The sequence below is a fragment of the Chlorocebus sabaeus genome, chromosome 1 (assembly GCF_047675955.1).
Source record: "Chlorocebus sabaeus isolate Y175 chromosome 1, mChlSab1.0.hap1, whole genome shotgun sequence".
Classification (NCBI taxonomy): domain Eukaryota; kingdom Metazoa; phylum Chordata; class Mammalia; order Primates; family Cercopithecidae; genus Chlorocebus; species Chlorocebus sabaeus.
Genome location: NC_132904.1, coordinates 2136430 through 2163955, shown reverse-complemented (window position 1 = coordinate 2163955; position 27526 = coordinate 2136430). Strand labels below are relative to the sequence as shown.

The 27526-nt window shown below is 58.8% G+C and overlaps 2 protein-coding genes, 1 long non-coding RNA gene and 1 other non-coding gene across 18 annotated transcripts; 2 read left to right on the top strand and 2 right to left on the bottom strand.

The window, feature by feature from the left end:
- LOC140709158 (uncharacterized) lies at positions 1–8282 on the top strand. Its single transcript, XR_012089593.1, has 3 exons — positions 1–247; positions 361–476; positions 8185–8282. It is a non-coding gene; the product is annotated as an uncharacterized lncRNA (long non-coding RNA).
- Positions 2995–3101, bottom strand: LOC119624539 (U6 spliceosomal RNA). Its single transcript, XR_005240705.1, has one exon. It is a non-coding gene; the product is annotated as a U6 spliceosomal RNA (small nuclear RNA).
- On the bottom strand, positions 7840–22729 carry TSPAN32 (tetraspanin 32). 15 transcript variants are annotated; one of them, XM_037998833.2, is made up of 11 exons: positions 22517–22696; positions 21771–21885; positions 20645–20742; positions 16161–16235; positions 15519–15689; positions 12390–12491; positions 11611–11697; positions 9866–9949; positions 9511–9602; positions 8461–8642; positions 7957–8124 (listed from the first exon to the last, which is right to left on the bottom strand). In XM_037998833.2, exons 1-11 carry the CDS (start codon positions 22580–22582, stop codon positions 8063–8065), a joined length of 1134 nt encoding a protein of 377 aa, XP_037854761.1. In that variant the 5' UTR covers positions 22583–22696; the 3' UTR covers positions 7957–8062. The 15 variants fall into 15 exon arrangements, with proteins under 15 accessions (XP_008005179.2, XP_037854761.1, XP_037854760.1 ...); XM_037998832.2 differs by having other exon boundaries at positions 8022–8304; XM_008006988.2 differs by lacking the exon at positions 15519–15689 and having other exon boundaries at positions 7840–8124; positions 22517–22729.
- Positions 22730–22911: 182 nt separating this feature from the next.
- C1H11orf21 (chromosome 1 C11orf21 homolog) lies at positions 22912–26932 on the top strand. The gene is made up of 3 exons (XM_008007106.3): positions 22912–22964; positions 24051–24144; positions 26681–26932. The coding sequence occupies exons 1-3, from the start codon at positions 22912–22914 to the stop codon at positions 26930–26932; spliced, it is 399 nt and encodes a 132-aa protein (XP_008005297.1).
- The last annotated feature ends 594 nt before the right edge of the window (positions 26933–27526 follow it).

The following is a 27526-nucleotide window of genomic DNA, read 5'->3' as shown; positions in this document are numbered from 1 at the left end:
GTATCTTATTGCGCTCACTTGTTTTTCAGACTGTGGTTGACCATCGGTCATGACAACTGCAGGAAGTGAAATCACGGAGAAGGGGGATCACCATGCATAAGCTGGGACAGGTGTTTTGTGATTTCCAGTGGAGATGAACAGGCATGTACGCAGAGATTCAACAATCTCTCCTCTACTTGTACACGCCATCAAAGCAGAGTTCTTCAACGTGGGAGCCACTACCCGCTCAGGGAGGTCTTGACATCAGGTAGTAACATAATTGCAGCCCTAGTTTCAGACATTCTTCTTTTTAAAATTTCCAACTTTTTTTTTTTTTTTTTTTTTTTTTTTTGTTATTTATCTATTTATTTATTCTTGTAGAGACAGGGTTTTGCCATGTTGCAGAAGCTGGTCTCAAGCTCCTGGACTCAAGTGATGGATCTGCCCACCTCGGCATCCCAAAGTTCTAGGACTACAGGCATGAGCCGCCTTGTCTGGTCAGTAATTTTTTTTTTTTTTTTTTAATTTATTTATTATTATTAAACTTCAAGTTGTAGGGTACATGTGCACAACGTGCAGGTTTGCTACATATGTATACTTGTGCCATGTTGGTGTGCTGCACCCATCAACTCGTCATTTACATCAGGTATAACTCCCAATGCAATCCCTCCCCCCTCCCCCCTCCCCATGATAGGCCCCGGTGTGTGATGTTCCCCTTCCCGAGTCCAAGTGATCTCATTGTTCAGTTCCCACCTACGAGTGAGAACATGCGGTGTTTGGTTTTCTGTTCTTGTGATAGTTTGCTAAGAATGATGGTTTCCAGCTGCATCCATGTCCCTACAAAGGACACAAAATTTCCAACTTTTAAGTTCAGAGGCACATGTGCAGGATATGCAGGTTTGTTACATAGGTAAACATGTGCCATGGTGGTTTGCTGCACAGATCATCCCACTGCCCAGGTATTCAGCCCAGCATCCATTAGCTATTCTTCCTGATGCTCTCCCTCCTCCCTCCTTCCACTCCCCAACCCAACAACAGGCCCCACTGTGTGTCGTTTCTCCCACTGTGTCCTTGTGTTCTCACCATCTAGCTCCCACTTACAAGTGAGAACATGCCGTGTTTGGTTTTCTTTTCTTGTGTTAGTTTGCCAAGGATAATGGCCTCCAACTCCATCCATGTCCCTGCAAAGGACATGAACTCATTTCTTTTTATGGCTGCATAGTACTCCATGGTGTACATGTACCACATTTTCTTTATCCAGTCTATCATTGATGAGCAGTTAGGTTGATTCCATGTCTTGGCTATTGTGAATTGTGCTGCAGTAAACATACGCATGCATGTGTCTTTATGACAGAACAATTTATATTCCTTTGGGTCTATACCTAGTAATGGAATTTCTGGGTAGAATGATATTTCTGCCTCTAGGTTTCTGAGGAATTATCACACTGTCTTCCACAATGGCTGAACTAATTTACACTCCTGCCAGCAGTGTAAAAGCATTCCTTTTTCTCCACAACCTCTCCAGCATCTGTTATTTTTTGACTTTTTAATAATGGCCATTCTGACTGGTGTGGGACGGTATCTCATTGTGGTTTTGATTTGCATTTCGCTAATGATCAGTGATGTTGAGCTTTTTTTTCAAATGTTGGTCACATGTTTGTCATCTTTTGAGAAGTGTCTGCTCATGTCCTTTGCCCACTTTTTAAATGGGTTTGTTTGCTTTTTTTCTTGTACATTTGTTTATGTTCCTTATAGATACTGGATATCAGACCTTTGTCAGATGCATAGGTTGCAAAATTTTTCTCCTATTCTTTAGGTTGTGTGTTTACTCTGTTTATAGTTTCTTTTGCTGTGCAGAAGCTCTTTAGTTTAATTAGATCCCATTTGTCAATTTTTGCTTTTGTTGCATTGCTTTTGGCATCTTTGTTATGAAATATTTGTCTGTGCCTATGTCTTGAATGGTATTGCCTAGGTTTTCGTCTAGGGTTTTTAAAGTTTTGGGTTTTACATTTGCATCTTTAATCCACCGTGAGTTGATTTTTGTACATGGCATAAGGAAGGGGTCCAGTTTCAATTTTCTGCATATGGCTAGCCAGTCTCCCAGCACCATTTATTAAATAGGGAATCCTTTCCCCATTGCTTATTTTTGTCACGTGTGTCAAAGATCAGATGGTTGTAGGTGTGCAGTTTTATTTCTGTGTTCTTTATTCTGTTCCATCGGTCTATGTCTGTTCTTGTACTAGTGCCATGCTGTTTTGGTTATTGTATTCCTGTAGTATAGTTTGAAGTTGGGTAGCATGATGCTTCTAGCTTTGTTCTTTTTGCTTAGGATTGCCTTGGCTGTTCAGGCTCTTTTTTGATTCCATATGAATTTTAAAATAATTTTTTCTAATTTTATGAAGAATGTCAATGGTAGTTTAATGGCAATAGCATTGGATCCATAAATTGCTTTGGGCAGTGAGGCCATTTTCATGATATTGATTCTTTCTATCCATGAGCATGGAATGTTTTTCCATTTGTTTGTGTTATCTCTGATTTCTTTGAGCAGTAGTTTGTAGTTCTCCTTGAACTACATGCCTTGTTAGCTTTATTCCTATTTTATTCTTTTTGTGGCAATTGTGAATGAGAGTTCACTTCGCTTGCGTGTTGTTGGTGTATAGGAATGCTAGCAATTTTTGCACACTGGGTTTGTATCCTGAGACTTTGCTGATGTTGCTTATCAGCTTAAGAAGCTTTTGGGCTGAGAAAATGGGGTTTTCCAGATGTAGGATCATGTTATCTGTAAACAAAGGTAGTTTGACTTCCTGTCTTCCTATTTGAATACTTTTTATTTCTTTCTCTTGTTTGATTGCCCTGGCCATAACTTCCCACTACTATGTTAAATAGGAGTGGTGAGAGAAGACATCCTTGTCTTGTGCTGGTTTTCAAGGGGAATGCTTCCAGCTTTTGCCCATTCAGTATGATATTGGTTGTGGGTTTGTCATATATGGCTCTTATTATTTTGAGGTATGTTCCAAAAATATGGAATGCATCAAGAGTTTGCGTGCCATCCTTGCACAGGGACCGTGCTAATCTTCTCTGTATGGTTCCAATTTTAGTGTATGTGCTGCTGAAGCGAGCACCAGTTTTCTTAATTGGAACAAATCAGCACAGGCATTTGTCCTGGAAAGCAGCTATTTGGCCAGCAAACACCTGTTTTGTTGTTGTTTTTCAGTCTATCCCAACATGTAGAAAACCATAAAGGTGGTTTGCTCTTAACTGGGAGGGACAGCAGTGTGGACCCGCCTTGGGATTACATGAATGCCCTAGCTCTCAGTCATAATTTAGCCCATGTGGACCTTGACCATCTCCCCAGCCCACGGGACATTGGGCTGATGTGACCTGGAGGGGAGGAAGTTGTAGGTTGCTTTAACAAAAACCATGTGTGGCAGGGTGAGAAGGAAACCCTGTGAAAACAGAGATTCCTGCTTTCTCCTGAAGCTCTCTCTGGGGTCCAACAAAGCTGGGCATGCCCACTCGGTGGTGGTAAAGGACCAGTCCTGTACCCCAAGTCATCCATGTGCAGCACTCTTTGGAGGAAACACAGACCTCATTTGCGTGTGTGCTTCCCCTGTGTCCAGGTACGCCAGCGGGTGGCCTGCTTTCCACAGGAGGCACAGCCAGTGATGATGCCCATGTGGTCCTTTTCCTGTGTGGGCTGAGCCACTCAGTTGTTGTGGCTCGGGGACCCAAGGGTCCTCTTGGGGTCTTGGCTGACCAAGGCACCCTCGGAGCCTGAGCCAAGCCATAGTGGAGGCCACAGTGCCCGTCGAGGGGAGCAGAGTTTGCCCTCTGTGGCCAGTACCTCTTCTCGCTTGGAGATACAGCGCTTGGCGTCCCCTGGGCCTGGGTGGAGACTGACCCTGTCCAGGGACATCAGGTGTAGTCTGACTTGGGTGTTGTTTGTCTGCTGAGTCCTGCAGGTGGAACGACTGGGCATTGTCTACTGTCAAGTGCATTGGATACTGAGCTCTAATAAGGTTCTTGGAACCTATGGCAGACAGGTAGCCTCTGCCCTAAGGGAGCTGGTGCTGCCCTGAGGCAGACATGGAGGGGAGGGTAGCCGCCGTGGCCCAGCCACAGGGACAGCCTGCCAAGCTCTTCCAGGCACCCCTGCGCTGTAGCTGATGCCCGATCAAGGTCAGCAGTGTGCCGTCCCGCCCTGCAGAAGGGAACCACAGCTCATGGGAGACCGATCAGTCACCTGACCATGGGCTGACTGCCTTTGGACACCTCCTTTCATAGAGAGGGTCTGGCTTTTCCCAGGGATGAAGGCAGGACATTTAGTGCAGAGGGAGGACAGGATCATTTAGGAGCACAGCTGGGAGATGCCACCGCAAGATTGCAGTGAAGTCCTATAGGATATGGCCCTGGTCCTTGATGCTCCCCCACTGGCACTATTTCCACTTCATGGGGGGCCACACCCCCCTATGGAGGTTAGAAGGGCCCCAGCATTCCTTCTCTCTTATTAGCTAAGCTACATTAGGGCCTCAGCCTAGGCTGGGCCAACTTGGTGTCCCACTCGGGACTTAGAACCTTGAACAAATTGTGCAAACATTCAGGGATATCTTCCAGCTGTGGTCTTAAATGATCCTGTTCCCCTCTCCTCGCTTACTGTCCTGTCTTCGTCCCTGGACCATGTGACTATGAGATGATGGGAAAGATGATTCTTGATCTGGACCTACTCCCTTCCACTAGCACTGCTTCCTCCAGCACCGGTGCTTTCCTTCCCAGCCTACCGCCTGCTCCTGCACGCACTGCTGTTTCTAGCCAAGGCATTGCCTTTACAGCCGCAGGACAGGGCAGTGGGGAGACACCATGGGATTCACTAGGGTTCCATGTACCCTGTCCCTCCACAGGACCCGCCCCTGCGGGATGGTGATCTGGCTTCTCAGGACCACTCGGGATTACGTAGGAGCTCAGCTAGGAGATGCCACCTCAAGACTGCAGCGAGGTCCTATAGCATATGGTCCTGGTCCCTGGTGAATGGTGCCGTTCCCCCAAACCAGAATCCACAGGCTGGGGGCCTAGGGGTGAGAGTGAGGGCAGCACTTATGGTTAGAACATTCACAAAAGGTTTGCCTCTGGGCCCGGTTAGCCCTTACTCTTCTGGTTGGGAGATTTGTTTTATTTATTATTATTTAGTTAGTTAGTTATGTGTATATATGTACACACACACACACACACACACACACACATATATATATATCTTTTTTTGGGGTAAACTCTTGCTCTGTCACCCAGGCTGGAGTGCTGTGGCACAATCTCAGTTCACCACACCCTCCACCACCCGGGTTCAAGCGAGTCTCCTGCCTCAGCTTCCTCAGTAGCTGGGATTACAGGCCCCCATCACCATGCACAGCTAATTTTTGTGTACTTTATTTATTTATTTTTTATTATTTATTTATTTATTTTTGAGATGAAGTTTTGCTCTTGTCGCCCAGGCCGGGGTTCAGTGGCGTAATCTCGGCTCACTGCAACCTCTGCCTCCCAGGTTCAAATGATTCTCCTGCCTCAGCCTGCTGAGTAGCTGGGATTACAGGCACTCGCCACCATGACTGGCTAATTTTTTTGTATTTTTAGTAGAGATGGGGTTGCACTATGTTGGCCAGGCTGGTTTCAAACTCCTGACTGCAAGAGATCCGCCTGCCTCGGCCTCCCAAAATGCTAGGATTACAGGCGTGAGCCACTGCCCCCGGCCTATTTGTCTGTATTTTGGGACAGGGTCTCACTCTGTCACTCAGGCTGGAGTGCAGTGCTATGATCATGGCTCACTGCAACCCGGACCTCCTGGGCTCAAGAGATCCTCCCACCTCAGCCCCCCAAGTAGCTGGGACCACAGGTGTGTGCCACCATGCCTGGCTAATATTTCCTTTTTGTTGTTGTAGAAACAAGCCCAGGCTGGTCTCAAACTCCTGGCTTCAAGCATCTCCTGCCTCGGCCTCCCAAAGTGTTGGCATTACAGGTGTGAGCCCACCGCGCCTGGCCTGGTTTGGAGATTTTAGTAACTAACAGGGGAGTGCTTTGGTCAGAGAATAAATCATGGAATGATGGAGCTGAAAATTGTGGATGCCATGTGGGTTAAGGGGCCCTTGGGAACAGCTAGGGTGGTCCTTATAAGAGGAAGCAGAGACCTTACTACTGAACATGGGCAAGCTTGGGTGGCCCCCAGGTCTTCCCCCATTCTGCCAAATCGAGGGATGAAATCGGTGGACAATCACAGCAACAAGGCTCAGGACTCAGACCCTGCAGGAGTGAAGAATTGGGCTGCCTGGATGAGAAAACACGGGTGTGGAGTATGTGAGCCATGAACACACCCCACGGTTTCATGACCAGCTGCAGATGTGAGGCATCTAGAGCTTCTGGCAAAGTTTCTGTTTTCATTGTGCTGTCTAAACCTCACCAGAACGGAACTCACCTTTCTCCCCTCCTTTTCTTTCCACGGTGACTGTGTATTGGACGTGTTGTTGGTGCTTCCTTTCACATTAAATCTATAGGTTGTAGAACAGCGACGTGCTGAGGACGGAAGCGGCGGGAACGCCCAACACCAGAGACCCTGGGCTGTCACCACATGTGGAACCCAGGAGACCTTTGGTGTCCTCCTTTGGAGGCCAGGCTGTGCGTTTTCAGTGGTGGGAGCGCTGCATGTCAGGCGGAGGCGGCCAGGCCCGTGCGTTTTCGGCGGCGGGGGCGCTGCGTGTCAGGCAGAGGAGGCCAGGCCCGTGCGTTTTCGGCGGCGGGGGCGCTGCGTGTCGGGTGGAAGTGTTCTCATTTTCGGAAGTGAGAGTGTCACTGGAAAGACAGGGTGGACTGTAGCTGGCCTGTGTCACTCTGGCTGCTCATCACAGGATCGCTCTTATTTGGGGGAGTCCCTCTTAGCTGGTGTTGGTGGGGGATGGGGCCACACACCCCCTATGGAAGTTAGAAGGGCCTTGACATTCCTTCTCTTTTGTCAGCTTCATTAGGGCCTTGGCCTAGGCTGGGCCAACCAACTTGGCTGGCATTCCACCCAGGACTTAGAATTTTAAGCAGATTGTGCACACATTTAGGGACCATTAGAGCTAATTCGTCATCGATGTGGTCTGAACGTCCAGTAAGAGTAGGTGTGGCAGGCAGAATATCTAAAATGTTCCCCGCTCCCCACTAAATGTCCTGCCTTAATCCCTGGACCATGTGGCTGTGAGATGACGGGAAAGCTGATAAGATTTATCTTTCAAGAATTCTGGCCGGGCGCGGTGGCTCAAGCCTGTAATCCCCGCACTTTGGGAGGCCGAGACGGGCAGATCACGAGGTCAGGAGATCGAGACCATCCTGGCTAACACGGTGAAACCCCGTCTCTACTAAAAAGTACAAAAACTAGCTTGGCGAGGTGGCGGGTGCCTGTAGTCCCAGCTACTCGGGAGGCTGAGGCAGGAGAATGGTGTAAACGCGGGAGGCGGAGCTTGCAGTGAGCTGAGATCCATCCACTGCACTCCAGCCTGGGCACAGAGTGAGACTCCGTCTCAAAAAAAAAAAAAAAAAAAAAGAATTCTGACATAAGCTACAACGTGGATGGACCTTATGGACATAACAGTAAGTGAAATAAACCAGACACAAAAGGACAAATCCTGTGTGACCCCACACAAATGAGGTCCCTGGAGCAGCTGAATCCATGGAGACAAAAAGTGGATGGTGGGTGCCAGGGACCAGGGCATAGAATGGGAGCTGGTGTTTACTGGGGACAGAGGTTCATCTTGAGAAGATGGAAAGTTCTGGAGACAGATGGTGGTGTGTTTGCACAGCGATGTGAATGTATGTAATGCCACAAACCATACACTTAAAAATGGTTACGATGGTACATTTTATGTGATGTATATTTGACCACAATTTGCTGAATGCACCATTGCTGGTTTGAAGGTGGAGGGGCCATGGGAGCAGGGACAAGGACGTGGGAACCTCAGTCCTACAGCCATGAGGAGCTGACTTGTCAACAGCCTGAATGGTCCTGGAGGCAGACGCTTCTCTGGAGCCTCCAGATGACAGTGCAGCCCACCAAGGCCTGACGTCAGCCCGAGAGACCCCTCGCAGGGCACCCGCTGAGCCCACCGGGACTTCTGCCCTGGAGAGCTGAGAGATCATAAATGGTCACTGCTTGCAGTCCTTACATCTGTGCTGCTTTTTATGCAGCATAGAAAACCGTTGCAGCTTGTGTCTGGGTGGAGCCCTCCAGGGCGTGGACCACCGGTGTCTGCAAGTCAGCCCTGGGCTGCTGCCTCCAGCGTGGCTTCCTTTGTGCTTGCACCTGGCCTGTTCCCATGGAGGGATTTGGTGAGCTACCCCTACCCTTGCGTCTGTTCCCAGTGGAGCCTGGCTCTCTGGCTGGTCCTTCACTCCCTCCTCTCCTCACAACTCGGTCCCTCCCCTCAGGGATCCCATGAGGGCTGACAGCAGGGGCGTCTTCACCTCTGTGGGCAGGCAGGTGGCGGGAGAGGGGCCCAGGTGCAGCATCGTTGTCCTGCAGCCACCGAAGACTACCTGAGTATCTTCTTGGACCAATAGCATCTGCTTCGGAGCAGAGACAACGTGCGGGTCCACCCTGGGAGCGTCTGAAGAGGCTGGGCTCCTGGGGCTGGTGGCCACATGCTCTGAGGAGCAAGGGGATCATGAGGCTGTGGTGGAATGTTCTACAGGGTACCTGGGAGGCTACTGTGGAATGTTCTAGAGGGGATCATGGGGCTGTGGTGGAATGTTCTACAGGGGACCTGTGGGGCTATTGTGGAATGTTCTAGAGGGGATCATGGGGCTGTGGGGGAATGTTCTACAGGGGACCTGTGAGGCTACTGTGGAATGTTCTAGAGGGGATCACAGGGTTGCAGAATGTTCTAGAGGGATTATGGAGCTGCTGTGGAATGTTCTAGGGGGACTGTGAGGCTGTTGTAGAATGCAGAGGACCCAGGGATGGGGGCTTGGATGGCCAAGAAGAGCAAGTGGGTGGGTTAATGGGCATGGCAGGCAGAGACAGGCCAGCTCCGTGGGGGCAGGAAGAGCTGCCTGGCTGCGGGTTGGACCCTCCCTGTCGCCTAAGCATGAGGAGCTCTGGGGTATTCAAGCACAGAGATCCTGGCCTGGGGCTGTAATCTGGGGGCCCAGAAGCATCCATCTCCAGGTCTTGGCAAGGCCTGGTGCAAGCAAAGGGGGGTCCCCATGTGGACTATGGGGTGCAGTGCATCGGGTCTGGAAACTCTCCAGGTCTCCCACCCCACCCTGGCACTCAGTCACCCCCAAAGCGTTTCCTCTACAGCATCAGCCTGCGGCTTGGTCCGGGGCTCCCTCCCGGTGGCTGGCAGAGCAGATGTGTCTCGAGTGGAGCTGGAGGACCTTCCAGAGAGGGTGGGGGCAGCAGGGGGCTGGCAGAGCAGATGCGTCTCGAGCGGAGCTGAAGGACCTTCCAGAGAGGGTGGGGGCAGCAGGGGAGGACCTTCCAGAGAGGGTGGGGGCAGCAGGGGGCCCTACCGTGGGGCCAGGGTGTATCTGCCCTTGCGATCCAAGCTGCAGCCAGAGCGGACGGCAAACCACAGGAAGGAGCTGAGGAGCAAGGCGGACACCTGGGAGGGAGACACCCGGGGCTGCCCCGCTGCTCCAGAGTGGGGGCGCCCCTCCCCAGAAAGCCTCAGGACTCTGCAGTGGGAGGGGGCGGCCCATCTGCAGGAGGCAAACACTGTCACAGCGGACCAGCTCCCTAAGGTTGGCAACCAGTGAGGCCCAAGACCAGAGATCCTGTTCCGGGTCACCATTCCATCTGAGTGGGGGGCTGGGCAGGCTGAGGGGCAGGAGGTGGGAAGGGGCGGTGAGGGAGGCAAGGGGGTACCGTGAGGGCCAGGCCGATGCTGGTCAGGCTGGAGGTGACCTGCTGGTGTATCCTCAGGATGCTCCGGATGCCCTGAAGGCAGTCCTGCGAGAGGGCAGCAGGCATGGCACCCGCCCTGACCGGCCCTCCCTGCCTGGACAAGCAGCTTCTGTGGGGCCATGGAGCTGCAGCGCCCACCTAGGTCAATGCCAGGGCAGCAGGGAGGTGGGTGTAGCACATTCCTGGGAAGCCCCCAGGGCTCTAGGGAAAGGCAGCACAAGCAGGTGAAGCCCAATGGGACAGGGCTGGCCCCTGTGGGCACCCGGGCACTGCTCTGGGCCCAGCAGGTACCATCTCCCAGCTGTCCTGAGTGTCCATCTTGGGCCACACGTTAGCTCCCCTAGGCCGGGCCACTTCTAATTCACTCTGGGTTACCAGCATCCAGCCTAGGGCCGGGCACAGCACCTTGGTGACCAGAGGACGATGACTAACAGGGAGGGCAGGAAGCCAGCAGGTGGAGGGATGCGAGGGGGGTCCCCGCAGTGTCCCAGGGTCCTGCTTCCATCCCGGACTTTCAGTGCCACCCCAGGGCATGGCACCCAGAGGCATCTTTCCAGAAAAGGGAGGTGACAGGCCTGTCTCTGAACCCTGGAGATGGTGGCAACTGGGGCAGGCTGTGAAGGCCTCTGCAGGGTGTCAGGGCTCACCCTCCTGCCCCCCGCAGGCAGGTCTGCCTCCCTCCTGCCCACGCCTGCCCATCTGGGTGGCTCCATGCCCACCACCTGTGCTGGCTTTTCTGGCTCCCCAGGAGGCTTTGCAGTCGGGCCCATGGCCCTGCCATCCCAAGGGTGCTCAAGGCAGGCCCTCGCTCCTGTGTTTCAGTCGGGGGACCTGGGACCTCTCCTTGGGTGGCACAGGGATCCTGACTGTTAGCCCTGCCCTTGATGCCGCTGGTGCCTCCCCAGCAGCGTCCCCAGCACTGGCCCTTCTGCCCTCAGAGCCTGGGCTGTGGCTCCACCCCTCGCCAGGCCTCCAGCCATTTGCTCTCTTCCCCTCTGTTTCTTGGAGGGTCGCCAGGTGCCTTCCACTGTGAGATAGGGTGGGTTTGTTTCCAGGACAGTAGGGGAGAGGAGCAGGGAGGGGGCACGGTGGACTGGGGGAGGGCTGCTGGGCACCAGGAGAAAGGGGAGGGCCCAGCTTGTCCCAGGGCTCTGGGAGGAAAGGCTTCTTGGCCTCGGGCCCCGCTCTGTTGTTGCTGAAGCCCTGGCCACACCCCAGCCTACACTGATCCTCCAGCCTCGCTTCTCCTCCTCTGAGTGCCCTTCCACTCCTTCTGATGCCCCCCAGGACGCCTGCACCCTTCCCCCTAGATAGAGCCCACCATGCTGGCTTTGCAGCCCTTGGCACAGAGCCCTCATGGATGCACTCCAAGAGGCTTCTGTGGACTCAGCTGGCCTTGGGAAGCCCCGAAACTGGAATTGACTTGAAGGAGTGAACGGCGCATCAGGCCTGTGTCCAGCTGGGCAAAGGGGCCTGTATCTATGTCTTGAGCCTAGCCCGGCCACCTGACAGGCTTGGTGTACCATGAACCCTAACTAGCCTCCGATCACACCAGAACCTTCCCTGAGCCCTTCAGCGGGCAGGTCCCAAGGCTCTGGGGAGGCCAAGGGTTGGGGTGGGAGGATGGCTATGGGTCTCGGGGTTGGGCCCTAGGGTGTCCAGCCCCTGAGGGTCTTGCCTGGCCAGCCTCCAGGTCCCCTCCTCACCTCTCTTGCCGCCTCCTGTCCCTGACACAGGTCAGCCTCTGTGCTCCCCAGACGGCTGAAAGGAGACCTCTTCCCACAGCACAGAAACTACAAGAACAGAAGGGAGGGAGTGGTGATGTGCTTCCGAGACCCCAGGAGGCGGGCAGCACATATGGGGAAACTGAGGCACCACAAAGCTCCAGGTGGGGTTCCCTGCAGGCCAGGGCTGGGGCTCCGGGTATTGCAGCTGCTTCTGCTGGGGGCTCCAGCCATCGTGCAGCCGGGCCCTGGTGAGGGGAGCTTTAAGTCTCGCTGCCTGCCTGCTGGGGAGGGAACTCCTGCTGGGGCCAGGCAGCTTCCCCGCCCTGCTCACGGGCCGTGCGTGCTTTTTTTTTAAGTAGAGACAAGGTTTCCCTATGTTGCTCAGGCTGGTCTTGGAACTCCTGGGCTCAAGCAATTCAGCTGCCTCAACCTCCTCGCAAAGTGCTGGGATTACAGGCGTGAGCCACTATGTTTGGCCCCGTATTTGCTTTAATGCTCTTGAAATCCTCAGTGTTTCTGAATAAGGGGCCCTGCCTTCCCATTTTGCACTGGGCCTCGAGAATCTGGTAGGCGGCCCTGTCCCGGGCAGACAGAGGATGGGAGCTTTGTGCCGTCAGCCCTGAGGGGCAGCTCTGGCCTACGTCCTGGAACCTCTTGGTGCCTGGCCAGACCTCTCACTGGCCACCCTGTGCCTGTTCTCTGAACTGCAGTCCAAACAGAGGCTGACTGCCCTGCCACCCAGCCGTCCCCACGCTCACTGTGTCCTGGATGGCCGCCAGCTCCTGCCGCCGGACGTGGGACGTGCCTTTCATCGCCTGCTCATATACCAGGTCGTAGGTGTCCAGCATGGCATCCTCCACCTACACCGAGAGACCACGGGGAGGTCCTGGCCCTGGTGAGAGATCCAGGGACACAGCCCCCTCCCCACAACATCCCAAAGGCTGGTGGGCCCTTAGTGGAGTGACGTCCCAGCACCGCCCTCCTCGCAGCAGGTGGATCTCCCCAAGGGGTAGCCTGGGTCCCTGGGCAGCCAGTCACAGTGCTTCCCAACATCAACAGTGGGGCCTCCACACAATGGCCGTCAGTGTGGCCCTCCTGCCCCCAGAGGGTCCTGCAGGATAAATCGAGGCCAAGCTCTGCATCTGCCTCTCCTGTGGTCTTGCAAGGTCGGCCCAGGGAAGTTTCCATCACGCTACTGTTGACCTGGAAATGGTGGATGGGGCTGGGCCTGGTGGAAAAGGCTTGAGAGACCCTGTGCCAGGACCTCAGCTCCCAAAAAGCTGGGGGATTCTAGGTCTTTCCCCAGAATCACCCAGCTGCCCTCCGGAAGCCCGGGCAGCTGGGCTCTGGGTAAGGCTTTTGACCAGAGAAGGCTTGGGCACCTGGAGTCAGATCTGGGTGGACGAGGCCACTGTGAGGCAGGGGGTGGAGAAGGTGGAAGGTGATGGGGCCTGGCTGGATGTGCTGTCTGCACTCCACACCCTAACACCACCTGGACCTCATGTCTCCACCCTCCTAAGCAAGGTGCTGTCCCCTGCCAAGTTATCCCTTCAAAGACAAACTGGAATCTCGCCTCCTACCGGAAGGCTTCTGTGACTGCTCCAGGAGTTGCTGGTCTCCTGGCACAGGGCGAGGCCCTCTTTGAGGTCCCTACCCTCTGATGTCTCCTTCCTGCCTCAGAGGCCCTCAGTTCTCCCCCAGATGCCATGCTGACAGTCGGGACACATGGAAGGGTGCTCAGCAGTTGCCCCAAAGGGCTGGGGGAGAACGGAAGCCCCAGGCCTGCTCTGGCCGCTCACACCTGCCCTCCAGAAAGGAAGCGTGGCTTCCCTCGGTTCTCATTGCACTGCGGCCCAGCCCCCGTGGCAGCCCTGACAGCGGCCAACTGGGTGGGCAGTGGGCAGTGGAGGCTCTCGGTCAGCCCTGCCCAAGCCTGGAGGCCCCAACGGGAGCCAGATGGACTTTCCAGGCCAAACTTGGCTCCTGACCCTAATGCATCCCTCCCACTGATGGCTAATAAAAGTCAGACCACTCTCCATGAGTCATCCCCAACTCAGCCAGCCTTGTCCTCCCCGCAGTGCCCTGGGAGGCAGGCGCCAAGCTGGCCACACCACTGTCGGCCTGGGCGGGGGTCTTGTTCAGCCTCAACATCTGTGAGTGTGAAATGGGGGTGGAGTCTGGCCTGGCCATTGTGTCCTCGTGGGTGGAGGTCCTGGTGAGGACTGGAGGCCTGGTGGAGTGGGCCTGGGGTTGGCTCAGACCTCCTCTCCTGCTTCCCTCCCAACTCCAATGACTCCCCATTGTCAGGCGCCTGCCATGGCCCAGGGAGGACACGGGTGCCTCTGAGGCTCTGAGCTAGGTGTCGCTATTACCGCAGCAGGGCGAGAGTGACAACGCCTGCTAGTGGCTGAGGGGCCTGCTCTGCCCGGCTCTTCCCGCTCTGCCTGCTCTTCCCGCTCTGCCTGCTCTGCCCGCTATGCCGGCTCTGCCGGTTATGCCTGCTCTGCCTGCTCTCCCTGCTCTACCTGGCTCTGCCAAGCAGCTCTCCCCATGACTGAGGAAGCAGAGCTCAGCAAGGTAGGCCTCCTGCCCCAAAGCCTGGCCCTGGAGGGCTCTGGAGGCCAGGCCGGCCACTCCCCACGGGGCCTGGGCTCCTAGGTGATGCTTCACCATCTGTCTCCATCCCAGGCTCTGGGGGCTCTGAAGGAGCCTGGGGCCTGTGTTTCTCAGGACACCTGGGGGCAGGTGCACCCTGAAGGGTACCAATGCACTGAGCTCCATCTTCCGGTGCCCGGGGGGTGCTTCAGGACAAAGACCTGGAGCAGCAGGGCCAGCGCAGAATTCCCGGTTGCTGGACCCAGAGGCCCAGGGGGAAGCCCCAGTTCCTTGCCTGGGGTCAGGCAAGGCCCTGAGAACTGACCCCTGAAGGCCAGCTGGGCGCATGGGCCAGACAAAGATGATGTGTGTGGGGGATGCTACCTGGGGCCGGGACAGGCCATAGGCAAGCCCGGCTAGGGCGTCTATCTTTTTGCACCCCCTTCCCTTCCTGGAGAGCAGGCCCCAGCTATGTTCTGTCCTGTAGCCCCTGCATGGCCCCCTCCCCTCCAGAATTATGCTTCCAGGGTCAGAGCCATAAACACACAGAAGCATGGGGCATGGGCTGCAGCTGCCCCAGACGAGCCCAGGCACCCTGACAGCTGTCTTGACCTCGGCCACCTCCACTGTGACCCAGACCTCAAACGAGCCTAGACCACTCCACAATGGACAGGAAACGTGAGGCCGAAACCATGGACCTGGCCCAGCTCATCACCCTGGTAAGACTACTGTGCCAATCCTCAAAGCCACAGCCCTCTTTAGGGGGCTCAGTCCCTCTGGGACCCTTCTGGGCCTGAGAAAATGATGTTTCTCCCACCTGGTTCAGGCGGTTCATCCCAAATGATGCCAGGGGTGGGCAGGCACTTTGGGGCCAAGAGCCTTTGTGGTAAGCCTGGAGCCCCCTCCAGCCCTGGCACTGCCAGGGTAACTTTGAGCTCCCCCCATCCCTGGAGGGCCTGAGTTCCCCCATCTGCAAACCACGGTGGGGGCCACCACACTCAGGCTGCCAGCACGGCTCAAGAACTGGCACAGCAGGCGCCCTGCAGAGCTCAGCCAGAGGACCTGCCTGCCACTAGCCTCAGCATCTATCATGGCCAAGCCTGTTTGGGGGCCCTGGGCAACCAGACACTTGAATACACGAGGCCACTAGGACTCCAGCTAGGGCTCCAAGAAATCACCTCTTGTGACCTGCCAGGCTCTCCTGTCCCACTCGATGACCCTGCCTGCAGCTGTCCCTGGCACTACCTGGCTGCCCTGGGCTCTCAAGGGGAAGGTGGGGCTGGCTGTGTTACCGAGCTCTCATTCTCTGCTGGGCCAGGGAGGCCTCCTTCCTCTCCAAGCTGCTGGCCTTTCCACGGGGACACCCTTGGCCCCTGCCCAGGGTCAGCTAGGCCAGCTCCTCCTCCAGGCAGGTCAGCAGCCAGGATGGAAGGATGGGTGATGTCCTGTGGAGGGGGTGGAGGCTGCGACACCCCAGCCCGTGGGTCTCCAGGCACTGTCTGCCCCACCAGGCCTCCATCAGGAGCGGGGGCCCTCAGGTCTCATGTTCTGGAACACTCTGCTCCTTCCAGTCAACCCCTAAGGCCAAGCCAGTGGCTTTCCTTCTTCTTCCTCCTCGATCCCTCCCCCAAACCTGAGGGGCATCAGCTCAGGAGGGGGTGGGCTGAGGGGCTTCAAGAAAATGAGGCTGGGGCGAAGGCATGGGTACAGCATAGGTCTCTCCCTACCAGGGAGCTGCTGGCCCTCACTTACCTCCAGCGCTTGGCCTCCCTGCAGCCTCAGAGGGAACCCAGGCTGCGGTCTCCCCCACCCTACCCGGTCAGTGCAAGCCTGGAAGCTGGGGCTGCCCCTCCCAGGACTGCTCCCCAGTCCCCAGGCGCCCACTGGCTTGCTGGGGGACCCTCTGCTGCAGGGTAGGGGCAGCTGGTGCTCACCTGGGTGGGGCTGTGGAGTCTCCAGAACATCACCTGCACCTGTGCACAGAACGCCAGGGAGAAGCACAGGAAGCCCTGGGGGCAGAGCGGGGCTGGTCACTGTGGGGGGCCGGTCACTGTGGTGGGCTGGTCATTGTGGGGGGCCGGTCACTGTGGGGGGGCCCGACACTGAGGGGGGCGGTCACTGTGGGGGGCTGGTCACTGTTGGGGGGCCAGTCACTGTTGGGGGGCCTGTCGCTATGGGGGGTGGCAGTCACTGCGAGGGGTGGCCGGTCACTCTTGGGAGGGCAGTGACTGTGGGGGGGCCTGTACTGTGGGGGGGCTGGTCACTGTGGGGTGCCGGTCACTGTGGGGGGTGGCCTGTCACTGTGGGGGGCCGGTCACTGCAGTGGCCTGGCCAATCACTGAGGGGCCTGGTAGGGCCTGGCAGGCCTGGGCAGGGCAGTGCCCTTAGGCTGTGCCCCCAGCGGGATGCTTGGTTGAGGCATGGATCTGAGCCCTGCTCCCCACTGCCTGAGAGGGAGACTTGGCCTGGGGAGAGCATGGGCGCTGGGTCCGTGGGTTCCATAGCACCTTCCCATCCCCTTCCTCGGCGCTTTTTGGGAATTCGTCCCTTGTTCTCCCATTTTGGCCCCCAGGGGCCTGTTGATGGCAGCACCACACCCCTGCCCAGGAAGGGTAGGGCGCCCCTGAGAAGATGGAGACCTCTGCCCACTGGAGCTGCTTGCTGAGGGGCATGGACCTGGACAGGGCCGGGCAGAGCCTCCCCTGAGCCTGAGCCTGCTGTAGGCTCTTCTGTTTTGCCTTCTTTTCTGAAACAAGCCACCAGCTAGCCCAGCGCTGGTGAGGTTTGGGACAGATATGGCGCCTGCTCAGGATGCTGTGGCCTCTCTCTTTGCAGGTGAGCCTACCTCCCTCACCTCCCTTTCTCTCCATACTCTGCCTGGGTCCCCATGGCCTGGCCAACCACTGTCCCCTCTCTCTCACTGGTGCCAGTGCCCCTAGTTGTGGAGTGGGGCGTTCTCCGGCGGAAACGTCTGCTCACCAGCCCCTGGCACTTGCCCCCATTGTTCTTTTGGTCAGGGCTTCCAGGCTTTTGAGAGCCGCTTTGTAGAAGCTGGGGAACATGAGAGACCCCCCTGAGAGCAGACAGATGCTCCCGACATGGTTTTATGGATGGCGGCAGAGGTCACCCAGGCTAAGAACCCTGGGGATGTCCTCCCACTCAGGGTCTGGGCGACTGCCTTTGCCTTCGTGCTGGTGCCCTGAGCCTGGGGATGTCCCCCAACTCGGGGTCTGGGCGGCTGCCTTTGCCTTCATGCTGGTGCCCTGAGGACCCGGAGTACCTGATGGTGAGTCTAGCCGCCGACCAGGCAGCTCCCCCAGGAGTCCTGAGGCCCTGGTGAAATGCCAGCCCCCACAGGCAGCACTGTGCCCGGCTGGGTGGTCCACAGGCTGAGGCAGGTTGGGTCTGGGCCCTTCCAACCCTGGGGACCCATTCAGGGTGATGCCAGGAGCATGAGTGTCCGTGAAATAGACAGAGACCCACTCATGCTGGCAGGCGGGCAGCAACAATGCCAGCATGCCAGGGGAAGCTGGTCAAGAGGGGCATGGAAAGAGCTGGGGAGCCCTGCTGGCCCCCAAACACAGGCGAGAGCATGGGGCCTCCAGCCCTGCAGGGATGGGGCACTGGCGGCTCCCCATGACCCTCCTGCCTGCCCTGGAGGCTGCAAGGCCTGATGGGCGATGGCCTGGGAGCTGCCTCCTCCTCCTCTCTTTTCTCCTCCTTCCTCTTCCTCCTCCTCCCTCCACCCTCCTCCTCTTTCTTCTCTTCACCTTTCCTCTTTTCTCTTTCCTCCTCCTTCCCCCTCCTCCATCTCCTCATCCCTTGTCCTCCCTCTTCCTCCTTCTTCTTCCCTTCTCCCCTCCCTCCTTCTCCTCCCCCTCCATCCCCCTCCTCCCCCTCCCTCTCCCTCCCCACTCCCTCTCCCTTCTCCCTTTTCCCTCCTTTTCCTCCCCTTCCCTCTCCCTCTTTCTCCCTCCTTCTCCTCTTCCCTCCTCCTTCTTTGTCCTCCTTCTCCTCCTTCTTGCTGGCTGAGGGCCACCGTCCCCATCTGGAAGCTATCACTCAGTGGTGCCTCCCAGGCTTGAGGCCCTGAGCCAGCTCAGGAGACCAGCATTTTCCAGAAACCTTTTCATTCCTCAGGAGAAACAGCGTCCACGGCCTCTCTCTCTCTTTCTCTCCCCCCACAAACCCCCTGCACAGAGAGGATCTTGGGCAGTGGATGGGCCATGCAGACCTCCCCAAGGCCTTCACCATCAGAGGCCGCTGGGTGGTCACGTCTGCCCTGGCCATTGTCTTTCTCCTCATTCTAGATGGAAATAAATACATACATACATAAGCGAATTGAATGTGCTTCCTTGGGCAGCGCTGCCAGCTCTGCTCTCTCAGCCCAGCAAGCTCTTTCATTTCCTGTGCGAGAGGCCAGCTAGGGGAGAGGCCGGAGGGGTGGGGGCAGGCAGGAAAGGGCCTTGTGGGGAGCCTCCAGGCACCCAGCCCATTGGAAAAAATCTTTCCACTCCCTGCTCCCTATCCCTAGCCCCTTCACCTGGGCTCATGCATGCAGACACACACACAGATGTGCCAGATGCAACACGCAGACAACACACCCATATGGCAACAGGGGCAGGTGAAGACCGGTAACAGATACTTGCACACACGCACACGCAGAGGCACCTGCACATGCACACACACACTCATGCACATGCACACACAGACACTCATACACACACACGCACATGCACACACATGTATATTTGCACATGCCTGCACATAAGTTCACCTTCATGCACACACATGCATGCAGCTCAACGGGGTAGATCTCCCAGCTCCCTGCTGTGGCCATGCTGAGCTCACCATCCAGGCCAGGTCTAAGTACACTGGGGCTTGGGGGTTGCGCTGGAGACCACCCAGCTCGGACTGGAGTGTCCTCAGGACCCCAGCCCAGTGCAGGCATCCAGCTGGGGACCTCCCAGGCTGCTCTACAAGCCTGAACCGTGTATCAAGTCACCCTGGCCTTGAGGCTGGCTGGGGACACAGAACCCGAGCCCAGGTGCTCGCTGACCGCCTTGGCCACAGATCAGGGTGCTAGGCTGGTTTGTGCATGGGGGCAAGGTGGGGTGGGAAAGGCTGGTGACCGGGGCAGGACCCCGTGGCCCAGCTGGCTTCTGCATATGTGGCCTCAAGCCCAGCACCATGGCGCCCCCTGGTGGATGGTGCTGCAGCCCCAGCGCCGGTTCTTTCTGGGCCTCCAGCTCAGACCTGGACCCCTTGGCCTGGCCCTGTTGCCAGCCTTTCCTTCCATCCAGGTGTCCCTTTGCAGGCCACACACCCTCTTGAGGGGCAGACTCCTTGCCTTGTCATCTCCCCATTGGGGCCTCCCACCTGGCCCTGAAGCCAGATAGCACAGGCTGGGGTTGTGCCTGCCCACGCTCCTGTGCCCCAGAGCAGGAATCCTGGCTAGTGCTGGAGCTGCTGGGTCCTTCTCTGCTCCCCATGGGCCCACCCAGGGCTGGTTGGCCCCGCAGCAGCTCCAGGAGGTGACTCTATTCCTATCCTTGGAGACATTTATAAACCAGGGTCATTAAACAAGCATTTGCTGAATTTGAAGGCTGAGCTGAGAACCCTGCCAGCCCTGGGGACCCAGGAGGCTGTGCCCTCAGGGACTTCCAGAGTGGTCCAGCATCACAGGCCAGACAGGGGAGCAAAGCCCCCAGCACAAGCTCCTCACGGCTGGAATGGGGAGACAGGAGGCTAGAGGGACAGGTGGGACCCCAGGGCACCAGGGAGGAGCTGCCTTAGCTGTGGTGAGAGAGAAGGGCTGTGGGCCTGGCAGGGGCAGGACAGGCGTGGGGAGGCTGCCGCCAGGTGGGGTCTGCGATGACCTTCGAGGGCTGGCAAGGACCAAGACAGAAGCCCATGGGGAGGAGTAGGAATGGGGGCAACAAGGGGCCACTGCTATGGGGTGGGGTGGAGGGGCCTATGGGGCCTCGGGGCTGGGGAGACACCCCTAGCAGCTCAGGAGAACCCAGGCTGGAGAGCTCGAGAGCCATTTCCCTTGCCCGGCCTGGCCTCCTCCGAATAGGAAATGGGATGCTCCCAGTGCCCTCCCAGAGCTTGCTGGGCAATCGAACCAGACCCTTCCAGGGACTTTGGAAACGGCTCCCAGGGTGAGGAGCACCATCTCTCTCTTTCAGGGCTCCTATAGGAACCCTTGCTGGGCGTGTGGATGACAAGGTGAGGTGTAGGGCCTGGTGGAGGAGCCTTGGCTACCCAGGTGGGGGGTCTCGGCTGGTCAGCATCCCTGGAGCCTCTGTTTCTGCCTAGTCACTCAGGTGTGGGGGTGGCGCCCAGGCCTGCCAGCTCTTCACTCCTTCCTGATTCTTTCTGGGGACATGGGCATCTGGGAACACAATGAACTCACCCCCGCCATGAGGCCCTGGGCCTCCCTCACGGTGCCTGCAGCGCTCAGCACGGCTCCCAGAGTCAGGAGGCCCACCAGGCTCAACCCCGCAGAGAAGGCTGGTTGGGAGGAGAGAGGAGGAGGGTTGGGATGCCCAGGACAGGTCCTGAGTGCACACGACCTGGGTCTGAAATCTAACTTCGGAGTCAGGGGCTGTGCGGGACTTCTGGGGGGCTCTGAGTGGGCGCCGTCTCTCCACCAGACAGGGCCCTGAGGGAAGGAGGGAGGCGGGACTCCTTCAGCCTGGGGAACTGCCCCTCCTTCCCTCTTTTCCTCCCTGCCCTCCCTGCCTGGGGGGCTATCTTAGAAGCCACATGCTCCCCGCCATGCCCTAGTGACAAGTGGCTGGACTGGAGCTGTAATCTTATCAGTCCGGACCTGGACCTGGGCCCCAGGCGTCCTCCTCCAGGGAGGCCCTGGTCCTAAGACTTGGGGAAAAGCAGTGGGTTCTAAGGCAGCGTTTTCCCCGTATCTGCCCACCGGGCTGCAGCCCTCCTGGGCCCCCGAGCTCCTGCCTGAGTCCCCTGCAGGTCTGGTTCCGGCATCCCCTCATGAAAGGGGCCTTCCTCCGCCTTACCCCCAAGTGGCCCCAGCAGACCCTGGCTCTCGCTCCCGCTCTCTGGATGTTGGATAAGTCGCTGCTGAGTCTCTGCAGGGAGGCGTCTGGCTAGAGCAGCCCCACCCCTCCCCTCCCGTGTCCCAGGTCCTGAGTGGAACATCAGCCATGTGGAGCCCTCATGGACCTGCTGAACCCGGCCCCAGGCCACTCCCAGGTGGCGCCTGCCTGGGATTCAGCCCTGACTGCACAGAGCCAGGTCCCGACCCTGCCCAACATATACCCACACTGTGCCCACGCTCCTGTGGGGCACGAGAGTCAGGCAGGAACACCGGCTGTCACCCAGACCCGAGGCTCTGTCCAGGGGAGCTAGGACTCCAGGGCAGCCCCTCCCTGCCCCTGACCACCTCTGGCTCCTGCCCAGGGCCTGGCACCACTCCGACAGTGAGACGTCCAGCTGGGCTCGGCTCCTACCAGCCACCCTTGCACCCAAAGCCCCTCCCAATGCAGCCAGGCCTGGCTCTCGCTTACCCCATTGGTGCACAGCCTGGTACGGGTTCTTCTCCAGGGACGCTCGGCGAATGACAGCAAAGTGGGCCCCGAAGTAGGTGAGAGTCACCATGGTGGCCACAGAGAGGCCCAGCAGCTGTGGATAGGACAGACTCAGAGTGTGGGACACGGGACTGCCGCAGGATGGGGCAGCTTGGCCCCAGGGGACAGGGCTAGGGCTCTCTCCAGCTTCCTGGTCCCGTGACAGACAGGCTCAGCTGCAGGGATTCCCAGTGTTTCTGTGGAGTGGTCTCAGGGGGCCTTCACTGCAGACACCCGGCACACTCACAGGCACTCACACATGGTAGACGCATACACACATGGCCCAGCTTCCCCAGACACCCAGGACCTCTGATCATGCTGGCTACGGAGTAGGATGAGCCCCACCCCTGTGCCAGCGCCCTCCTGGGCAAGAAGGGGAGACGATCCCTGGAGCCTGGCAACCAGTGCCCTCCACCCCAGCTTGCCCCAGGCCTCGGCCCCACTCAGGCCTCCTCCGGGCTCTGTGCTGCCTGCCCCTCAGGAGGAGAGACGGGGCTGCCCATGGCGGTCACTGCCTGTGACTGTCTGCCACCAGGAGCCCCAGACACATGTCTACAAGGGCAGGACAGGGACAGTAGGGCTGTTGTGTGTGTGAGAAGAGGGGTAATCCCCATGCTGAGGCCCTGCCTCCCCTCACCCCTTCTCACCCCCACCCACCACCCACTCCTGCCCGACCTGCCTGTTACCAAGATAAAGAAGCAAGTGACCAGCATCTGGCATTTGGCAACCCTGACTCGACTCCAAGGCCCCATGACGGCTCCTCTCCTCTCTTCTCCTCTTCTCCCCTCCCCTCCCTTCCCCTCCCTGTGGTTTCCAGCTGGGCAGGGGCCTCAGACCGCAGCTCCCTGCCCAAGAGGTAGGTTGCATCCGCCTCTCTGTCTGTCTGTCAACATCACCCTGGGACCGAGCTGCTGGGTGCCCCGGAAGAAGGGCAGGCAGGAAGGGGAGGGGCAGTGAGATTGGCTTCCCGCCTCAACCTCACCCTGGTGCCCCCAGCCCAGCCCAAGACACCAGGGCATTTGCCAACATCTGAGGCCCTTCTTGGTGTGGCCACTGAGGATGGTGCTGAGAGGGGAAGGTCATGGGCAGGGCTGGGTGTGGGATGCAGAGGAAACAGTGCCTGGGGAAGAGGAGGTGAGCTGCCCGTCCTGGGAGTGTGCAAGTGTGGACTGGGCCTTGGGGGCGTAATCCTTGGAGGAATTTGGAGATCCTTGGAACATCGTTATTGAGGTGTTCTTAGGAAACACCCTTTGCAATGTCCTGTGACAGCTTACGTTTTGAGAAAGTCGTTGGTTTTTAACCCTTCATGGGCGGCACTAATGGGTATTTTGTTGCAGAGCCTTCTTGGGGCCACGGGGGTAGGCTGGGGCCTCACGCACACCCACATGGGGCCTCCAGGGGGAGGCTTTGTAAACCTCGAATTTGTTACACAAAGCCGTGTCATTACCCATGGGTGGGGGCAGCGCTGCCGCCCCAATACAGGCAGGGTTTCCGTGGGCCTGAAGAGTGTGAAGATGCTCCAGGTGAGTCCACCGTTCAGGGACCACTCCAGGCCCTCCCAGGGGCGCTCTGCTCGCCCCTCGGTGCTGGAATTGCTCCTCCTACATTTGGTCGGCACCACAGCGAGGGGGAGGGGACCCCCGAGACCTGCAGGCATGGCAACCCCAGCGTGGCTGTGGGAAGAGGGCCCAGCTGCTGCCCACTCAGGAGTGCTGCTGGAGGAACTGCTCAGGCCACCTCCTCCCTCCCTCTTCGGAGAAGCAGGGACAACCAGGACCCCTGTCCAGCCCAGCTCCCCCCGGCAGCACCTTCTGCAACCCTGGCCCCCAGGAATTCCCACCCTGAGTCTGTGGGGGCTTGTGGAGACCTCAGATGCCTGGTACCCACAGTGTCACTTCAGCTGGAGGCCTAGGTGTGGCTCAGGCTGGGGCACAGGTATGGATCTAGGGGTGGCAGCAAGAGTGAAGGTACCAGGTCTAGAGGCTGGAGGCCCCCGGGCTGTGCAAGTGGCCAGCTTGTCCTCTCCAGGGAAGATGAACTGCTCTTGGCTATGTCCGGCTCATCCCTGGAATTCTTTCTCCAACCTTGACCTCCCTGGAGCTGGTGAGGCAGGCCTGGAACACCACCCGCTTATGGGGTGCCTCTTCGCCAGGTCTGAAGAATTGGAGCAGGGCAGGCCTGGGTTCTTGACCTGTCCTGGTGGGCACCTTCTCACACCAGCGCTGTGCCCAGGTGGCCTCACTTGTCATCTCAAAGTGGCGTCAAACTCCCGGACAGGTGGACGGGAACCCTAGGCTGGCCCTCCAGAGACCAGGTCTGACCACAGCCCCCCTCCCTGTGCCCCACCAGCAGGGGCAGGGAGCCAGGGGAACCCCCACGCCTTTTGCTGGGCCACACCCTCCCACCCCAACACCCCCTCTGCAAGAGGAAGTGGCTTGTTGAGGGGAAGCCACTGTGAGGCTGCTGCCCACCCCACACACCCCTGCCCACCCCACACATCCCTGCCCACCCCACACACCCCTGCCCACCCCACACATCCCTGCCCACCCCACACACCCCTGCCCACCCCACACATCCCCGTCCACCCCACACACCCCTGTCCACCCCACACACCCCTGCCCACCCCACACACCCCGTCCACCCCACACACCCCTGCCCACCCCACACACCCCTGTCCACCCCACACACCCCTGTCCACCCCACACACCCCTGTCCACCCCACACATCCCTGTCCACCCCACACACCCCGTCCACCCCACACATCCCTGTCCACCCCACACACCCCGTCCACCCCACACATCCCTGTCCACCCCACACCCCTGTCCACCCCACACACCCCTGTCCACCCCACACACCCCTGCCCACCCCACACACCCCTGTCCACCCCACACCCCTGTCCACCCCACACCCCTGTCCACCCCACACACCCCTGTCCACCCCACACACCCCTGTCCACCCCACACACCCCTGTCCACCCCACACCCCTGTCCACCCCACACATCCCCGTCCACCCCACACCCCTGTCCACCCCACACACCCCGTCCACCCCACACCCCTGTCCACCCCACACACCCCTGTCCACCCCACACACCCCGTCCACCCCACACCCCTGTCCACCCCACACACCCCTGCCCACCCCACACACCCCTGCCCACCCCACACACCCCTGCCCACCCCACACACCCCTGCCCACTCCACACACCCCTGCCCACCCCACACACCCCTGCAAACCCCACACAGCCCTGCCCACCCCACACACCCCTGCCCCCCCACACACCCCTGCAAACCCCCACACCCCTGCCCACCCCACACACCCCTGCCCACCCCACACATCCCTGTCCACCGCACACACCCCTGCAAACCCCACACACGCCTGCCCACCCCTGCCCACCCCACACACCCCTGCCCACCCCACACATCCCTGCCCACCCCACACACCCCTGCCCACCCCACACATCCCTGCCCACCCCACACACCCCTGCCCACCCCACACATCCCTGCCCACCCCACACCCCTGTCCACCCCACACACCCCTGTCCACCCCACACCCCTGTCCACCCCACACACCCCTGTCCACCCCACACACCCCTGCCCACCCCACACACCCCTGTCCACCCCACACCCCTGTCCACCCCACACACCCCTGTCCACCCCACACACCCCTGTCCACCCCACACACCCCTGTCCACCCCACACCCCTGTCCACCCCACACATCCCCGTCCACCCCACACCCCTGTCCACCCCACACACCCCTGTCCACCCCACACACCCCGTCCACCCCACACCCCTGTCCACCCCACACACCCCTGCCCACCCCATACACCCCTGCCCACTCCACACACCCCTGCCCACCCCACACACCCCTGCCCACTCCACACACCCCTGCCCACCCCACACACCCCTGCAAACCCCACACAGCCCTGCCCACCCCACACACCCCTGCCCCCCCCCACACCCCTGCAAACCCCCACACCCCTGCCCACCCCACACACCCCTGCCCACCCCACACATCCCTGTCCACCGCACACACCCCTGCAAACCCCACACACGCCTGCCCACCCCTGCCCACCCCACACACCCCTGCAAACCCCACACATCCCTGTGCACGCCACACACCCCTGCCCACCCCTGCCCACCTCACACAGCCCTGCAAACCCCACACAGCCCTGCCCACCCCACACACCCCTGCAAACCCCACACACCCCTGTCCACCGCATACACCCCTGCAAACCCCACACACCCCTGCCCACCCCACACACCCCTGCAAACCCCACACATCCCTGCCCACCCCACACACCCCTGCCCACCCCACACACCCCTGTCCACCCCACACACCCCTGTAAACCCCACACAGCCCTGCCCACCCCACACACCCCAGTCCACCCCACACACCCTTGCCAACCCCACATGCCCCTGCCCACCCCACACAGCCCTGCCTATCCTCACACACCCATGCCCACCCCACACAGCCCTGCTCACCTACTCTGGAGGTGGTGCCAGCCCCCGGGAGCCTGGAAGGCTGCTAGAGCGCGGGTTCAGCCCCAAGGAGCTGGCCCAGGAGGACAGCTGTCCTCACCTCTACCCCACCAAGGAGCCTGTCCTAAGGGCTGGGCCCCACTGCAAGCTGGCCTAGGGTCCCCTGGCTTTATTTCCAGGGAAGAGATCGGGTGTGGATGCATGTGCAGGCATGGACGCGTGTACAGGTGTGGACGCGTGTGCAGGTGTGGATGTGTATGCATGCATATGTGACGGTGTTTACCCGCCAGAGACTTCCTTTTTCCTCTCTCCTTCCTGTGAATTCCTGGGTCCCAGGTGCGCCAGCTCGCTCCACAACGTCCTTACCCACCAGGAGGCCCCTGGCTCAGGGATGCCACCTGCAGCTGCCCAGCCCTCCGCCCATGACACCCTTGTTCCACCTGCCACCGCTCATGAAACTGTGGGTCACCCAGCTCTGCACTGGCTTGCCTGCTGCTGCTGTCTCAGTTTACCTGGGCAGTTGCCCCTGGTTATCCGGCTGGGGTGGGACTTGGACTTAGAAGCAGGCCCCTCCTCTGGGAGGCTGTGTCCTTGGGCCAGGAGGTGGCAGCCTCTACCTTCCTGAGACAGGGACCCTTTCTTGTCCATCACAGGTGAGTAGCCGGGCTCTGGGCCCTGGAGCCTGGAGGCCCCTGTGCTGTCTGTGAGTGCGGCCCCTCCCATCAGGGAGGCTTTCAAGAGCTTCCCACCTGTGTCACAGGGAGTGGGGCCTGGAGCTTGAAGAGACCTGTGAGGGTCACACGGGTGCCTGAATCTGGCTCCTCTCTGTCCTTTGACTTGATTCTGAAGTTGTCTCTGCAGCACAGATGCACCCCAGGAGCTGCCTTTACAGCCTCTCCTGAGCCCAGGGAGGAGGAGGGCAGCTCCCCTTCCGGATCACCCTAGGCCTGGGTCAGCTGGGCGGGTCCCAGGGGACCTCTGAACCCCCACTGCCTGGGCAGCCCCCTTCCCCTGGAGGCACTCTGGCCTGTCCCTTGAGAGCCAAGATCATACTCAAACCGGGTTCTGGGCTCTGGGCACTGCTCTGCTCCCAACCAAGGGAGGTTCTGGGGCATGGCAGCCAGAGTGATCTCTGCTTAGGGTGGTTTCCGGTGAGTTCTGATATCTCAAACCCCAGCATCAGGGCCAGGGCAGACAAAAGAAGAGTGAGCTGGTCAGG

Excerpts from the sequence above, each read along its gene's own strand:
- C1H11orf21 (XM_008007106.3), top strand. The coding sequence starts at position 22,912 with ATGGGCAGGGCTGGGTGTGGGATGCAGAGGAAACAGTGCCTGGGGAAG. Across the intron at positions 22,965-24,050 it reads CAGTGCCTGGGGAAGAGGAG|CGCTGTGCCCAGGTGGCCTC; the intron begins GTGAGCTGCCCG and ends TTCTCACACCAG. Across the intron at positions 24,145-26,680 it reads GCTGGCCCTCCAGAGACCAG|GAGGCCCCTGGCTCAGGGAT; the intron begins GTCTGACCACAG and ends CTTACCCACCAG.
- TSPAN32 (XM_008006121.3), bottom strand. The coding sequence starts at position 22,582 with ATGGGGCCTTGGAGTCGAGTCAGGGTTGCCAAATGCCAGATGCTGGTC. Across the intron at positions 15,690-16,160 it reads GACTCCACAGCCCCACCCAG|CCTCCACCCCCTCCACAGGA; the intron begins GTGAGCACCAGC and ends GGGGTGTCGCAG. Across the intron at positions 8,643-9,510 it reads AGATACACCCTGGCCCCACG|AGCATGTGGCCACCAGCCCC; the intron begins GTAGGGCCCCCT and ends CTTGCTCCTCAG.